Source organism: Danio rerio, chromosome 24 (genome assembly GCF_052040795.2).
Source record: "Danio rerio strain M-AB ecotype USA chromosome 24, GRCz13ab, whole genome shotgun sequence".
Lineage (NCBI taxonomy): Eukaryota > Metazoa > Chordata > Actinopteri > Cypriniformes > Danionidae > Danio > Danio rerio.
This window is the reverse complement of record NC_141044.1, coordinates 45,220,001-45,225,000: the sequence shown is the minus strand read 5'-3', so window position 1 is coordinate 45,225,000 and position 5,000 is coordinate 45,220,001. Positions and strand designations below refer to the sequence as shown.

The window sequence follows — 5,000 nt, the reverse complement described above, 5'->3', positions numbered from 1 at the left end:
CTGATATAAGTTCGAAGGGGGTTCCTCGTCTGGCAGTGAAGCGTCTGAGGGCCATGAGGAAACTGTCAGCATCCAGGGTATGCAGGACATCAATGTGTACTGCTCGAGTAGTCAAGCACTTAAAAATTATACCCCATTTTTTCTCAGTCCTCCTACCAGCCTTGACAGCATAAGGGCCAAAGCAGTCCATACCGGTGGAATAGAATGCAGGTTTGAATAGGCGAAGTCTGGATGGAGGCAGGTCTGCCATTTTTGGGATCTCTGGATTTTTCCTCCACTTTTGACACTCTAGACAGTTTCTCTGAAATTTCTTAACCGCTTCCCGGCCACGGAGAATCCAGTATTTGCGGCGAAGTTCAGCAAATACTCTCTCATATCCTGGGTGGTGAAGTTTTGCATCATAGCTTTGTATTATGAGTTGCGTTATTGGGTGCTTTGCATCAAGAATGATAGGGTGTATAGTTTCCTGCTCGATGTGACTACTGTGGCGTAGGCGACCCCCAACTTTAATTAGCAGGGTCTTACTGTCGAGTTCAGGTGCCAATGCCTTTAAGCGACTGTTATGAGCTAGAGGTTTCCCAGCCTTTAACTGTTCACTGTCTAAAGGGAAAGACTCTTGTTGGCATTGTTGTAAAAGAGAGACTTCAGCATCTTTGTAAGTACTGGCTGTCAAGCTGTCCGCAGCCGCCCCGTGAGAAGCTGTGAATTCGATCAAATCCTGGAAAGTTTTATAGTGATCAATGTTAGGAAGTGCGGTGCTGCCCATGAAGCATGCTAGTGTGCTTAAACCGGTCTTGCGTAGTTCATCTCCATTTTCCTCTACAGGAGCTGGTGTTTCAGGCCATGAACTTGGGGAGTCTTTTAAGAATGATGGTCCCTGATACCAGTGGCTGTCTGGACCAAGATTGTTCAGTGTTTGTCCCCGTGTAATATCGTCAGCCGGATTACAGACGGATGGCACAAATCTCCACGTGTACTGATCTGTGAGATCTTGGATTTCTGCCACACGGGTACCCACAAAGACCTTGAATCTACAAGACTCTGACTTGAGCCAGGTCAGTACTGTGGTTGAATCAGTCCATAAGGTGATGTGATGAATTGGCAAGGTTAACTCTGTCGTTACAACTTTGGCCAGTTGAGCACCAGTTAGTGCCGCACAGAGTTCAAGGCGTGGTATGGACTGCTGTTTTTTGGGTGCTACTTTTGATCTGGCTGTAAGAAAGGAAACCTCCACGTCCCCTTGTTGGTCTTCTGTCCTCAGATAAGCTACGGAGCCATATGCCCTTTCTGAGGCATCACAAAAGACATGTATGTCTCGCTTACTTGTTTCTTTGTCTTTGGCCAGACTGGTGTAAGATCTTGGGAGTCGAATATGCAGTAGTGAAGGTAACTCTGCCTCCCACTCTTTCCAAGTATGCAGTAGATCAGGAGGAAGGTTTGAATCGTCCCAATCTCTCTTTTTGTCCCACAGGCGTTGAACTATGAGCTTAGCTCTAGTGGTGTATGGAATCAGGTACCCCAGGGGGTCATATTGACTGGCCAGGGTTCTGTAGATGTTGCGCATAGTGATCTCAGCACTTTCTGTGGGGCGATACTTGTAAGAAATTGTGTCGGATTGGTGGTTCCAAACCAATCCCAGGGCAGATTCTTGTGTATCTGTTATGCCCTGAGAAATCCAGAGTTCAGTACTGGCTGATTTTAACTCTGAGGGCAGGTGGCTAATGGTTAAAGGCTGGTTGCTAGACCACTGTCTCAATTCAAACCCACCATCGGCCAGTAGGGTCTGAATTTTGTTGACAAAGCTTTGGGCTTCTTCTGTTGTAGTGAAGCTTTGTAGACAATTATCAACATAAAACGACTTCATTACAGAATGTCTGATATCATCCTCAGGCTCACTGTTGTCCAAGACATGCTTTTGGAGGGCATATACTGCGCAACAGGGGCTACAAGTTGTCCCAAAGGGAAGTACTTGCCATTCAAACACTCTGGGTGGTTCTTGTGCTTTGAGATCTCGCCAGAGAAAACGCAACAGCGGTCTGTCCTCTGGGAGCAATCGGATCTGGTGGAACATTCCACGTATGTCGCTGCTGACTGCAATGGAGTGTTCACGGAATCTGAGCAACACAGCGAGTAGAGATGGCCCCAGTACTGGTCCTGGTAGCAACAGATCATTCAGATTTTGACCCTGATAGTTGAAGGAGCAGTTGAAAACTACTCTGTTTTTCCCATTGTGGTGGACCATATGGTGTGGGATGTACCATGCTTGGTCAGAGCTCTCTTCAGCCTGCTGATCCAGTTTAACCGCATAATTTGCTTGTTCCAGTTTGTGAATTTCTGCAGTGTAAGCAGCTGCTTGTTCTGGATTCTTGAGTCGCTTTTCAGTAGCTCTCAATTGTGGAAGCACTGCCTGTTTAGTAGCTTTTAGCTGTGGCATGGTTTTGACTCGTAGTAGTGGAGTGGCATATCTTTTTACCCCATCTACTTCCACTCTGACTGTCTTTGAATCAAGGAGCTTAATTGCCTCACAGTCTAGTTTGGATCTGGTGCTGGCTTTATCACTCTGCCAAGGTAGCACATCCATCTGCCATAGCTTTTCTACATGCTTACATAGCTCTGTTTCTGGGGATGCCATTGTAGTAAAGTAGCAGTGCTGTTCATTGGTTCCTTGCTGGAGATGTTGCACCGGCCCCTGTAATGTCCATCCAAGTCGGGTTTTAACGGCAGCAGGTCCCCCTGGTGGTCCAAGACGGACTGGCTCCACTGGAGTAATGAGATGAGGATAGTCAGAGCCAATAAGTAACACAGGACTGACAGTCTCTAGATTTTGTAATGGCAGACCCCTCAAATGCCGATATTTCTCCCTCAGCGCTCGGATTGGATGTGTATGTTCAGCCAGGCTTAGTTGCTGGGCAGTAAATGCACCTTTGATGTGAAACAACTTTTTGGGTTGTGCCATCGGAGAGATAGAGAATGAAACTGCCTGTCCACTGAGGACTTGGAGCTCTTGCCTGACTGTACGGAGAGGTAGGTCTTCTGGCTTTCCTTTAAGGCCAAGCTGCTGAGCAGCACTATGCAAAAGGATAGTTCTTTCTGACCCGTCATCCTGGATAGCATAGGCAGTCATATGGTGTTTACCATTTCTGAGGATTACTTTGCTTATCTTAAGCAGGACCTTTCTGCTCGCAGGAGGCTTTCGGATGAGTAGAATCTCATTCATGGTGTTTAAGAGACACGAGTTAGACGTGGGTATTGGAGCAGCTGTAGTTTGCACAGTCTGTGAACTCTCAGCACTTTTCACTGTTGTGTCATGGAGAACTAGCAGATGTCGATTACTGCACTGCTTGCAGCGCATTTTCAGACTGCACTCTGTGGCCTGATGACTCCTACCGCAGCGCCAACAACGATTGTTCTCCTTGATCCACTTACGTTTTTGCCCTGTAGTGAGCTGCCTGAAATTTGCACAGTTATTCAGGGAGTGCTTAGTATGATCGCAGTAAGGGCAGTAAGGTTTTGGAGAAGCTGCTTTTGAAGCATTGGCTGTTTCATATGTGTCAGAAGGTGTGTTCTCTGTATTCAGCAGGATGTTTGCATTCTTATATGTGGGCTTGTGTTCTCTGATTACCTCCCTTGTATGTGCGCTAGGTCCTCTTCGTGTACTAGTTACAAATCTTGACATGTCCTCTTGTACCTGAATTTCGTACTCTAACCATTCAGAGAGATCCATAAGCGTTGGGATTGGAACACTGTGAGGATGGGCAAACCGTCGAAAGCTTGATCTAAGATCATGCGGTAATTTTCCCAACAGCCTTGAAACATGAGAGCCACATTGCAGTTCAAAGGTGCCTTTTGCTCCAAGTTGACCCAGCATACCAACGAGTGACCGAACTTTGAGTGCGAACAGTCTGAAAGCTTTTATGTCTCCACTGCTGATATTTGGACCATCCATTAATTCTGCGATCCGCTGTAATGCAAGCTGGTGTGGCTGACCATACTGTTGATCCAGAGCAGCCATTGTCCTGGTAAAGGGGTATTGAGAGTGGCTATATGAATCAGCGATAAGTAATGCCTCTTCTAGCTTGAGATGGTCTGTAAGAATCTGGAATTTAAATCTCTCAGTTGCATTAGCAGGGAGTATGTTATCTAAGGCAATTTTCAAACGTGAAAACTCTCTTGGGTTTGGGTGTATGAAGTCTGGTATGGTGGGAGTAGGGCCTCTATACACTGACTCTGGTTCAAGTTGGGGCACTTTTCTTTGTGAACTGTAAGGCAATTGGTGGTACTGTGCAGAATCATAAGGAGTAGAGGCTGCATACTTCATGTCATATGGAGGATAATCATGTCCATGGTGAAAGGGTTTGTCCACTTGACTTGAGGCTGGTATGCTTGTAGTGTCATAGGGAATGCACATTTGGTCCCTGGGAGCTGCTGTATAAGCTGGAAAAGGTTGCTGACCTGAGAAGTTGTCTCTTCTGATACGTGGAGCAGGCATTTGTTTAAGAACACCCTCAGTTGGTTGTATGTTCCTAATACGACGTGGTGCTGGTATGGGTGTGGTTAATGGAGGTTGGGGCTGAACCACAGATTGTGTTTGACTGACTTGAATCTGAAGCTGCTGCATCTGCCACTTTAGTTGTGAGAGCTCTTGAGCGTAATGTTGATTCGTCAGCTGCAAAGCATCACGTTCTTTTTGCATCACCTGGACAGTGTGAAGCATATTATCATTTTCATAATGCAGATTTCTATTTGTTTGCTTAAGCAGGGCAGTCTCGGACCTGCCTGAGTCACTGGTGGACCCCTCATCTGAACTGTGAAGCTCATCTACTGTGATCAGCGGAAGATCGTATGCCGTTGCGCCCTCCTCTTGATTTTCATCATCTGATAGATGGGAGGGTATCTGAGTATGTGGTGACATGGGTTCAGTTGTCAGCGTTGGCTGGGCAAATCCAGTAAGATCATAATCTGCATATCGGGCGGGAAGGGCAGTCTTCCTTCTGACGCGC

The 5,000-nt window shown here is 46.6% G+C and overlaps 2 protein-coding genes across 2 annotated transcripts in view; one reads left to right on the top strand and one right to left on the bottom strand.

Moving 5' to 3' along the window:
- The window catches only part of LOC137489732 (uncharacterized), a 52,884-nt gene that overhangs the window by 11,718 nt on the left and 36,166 nt on the right, over positions 1-5,000 (top strand). The window lies entirely within an intron of this gene.
- The window catches only part of LOC147831176 (uncharacterized), a 6,514-nt gene that overhangs the window by 1,143 nt on the left and 371 nt on the right, over positions 1-5,000 (bottom strand). The window contains exon 1 of the mRNA XM_087310200.1: positions 1,182-5,000. This exon is cut by the window's right edge and continues 371 nt beyond it. Within this exon, the coding sequence (XP_087166326.1) occupies positions 1,182-5,000 (3,819 nt within the window). The remainder of the gene's footprint in view (positions 1-1,181) is intronic.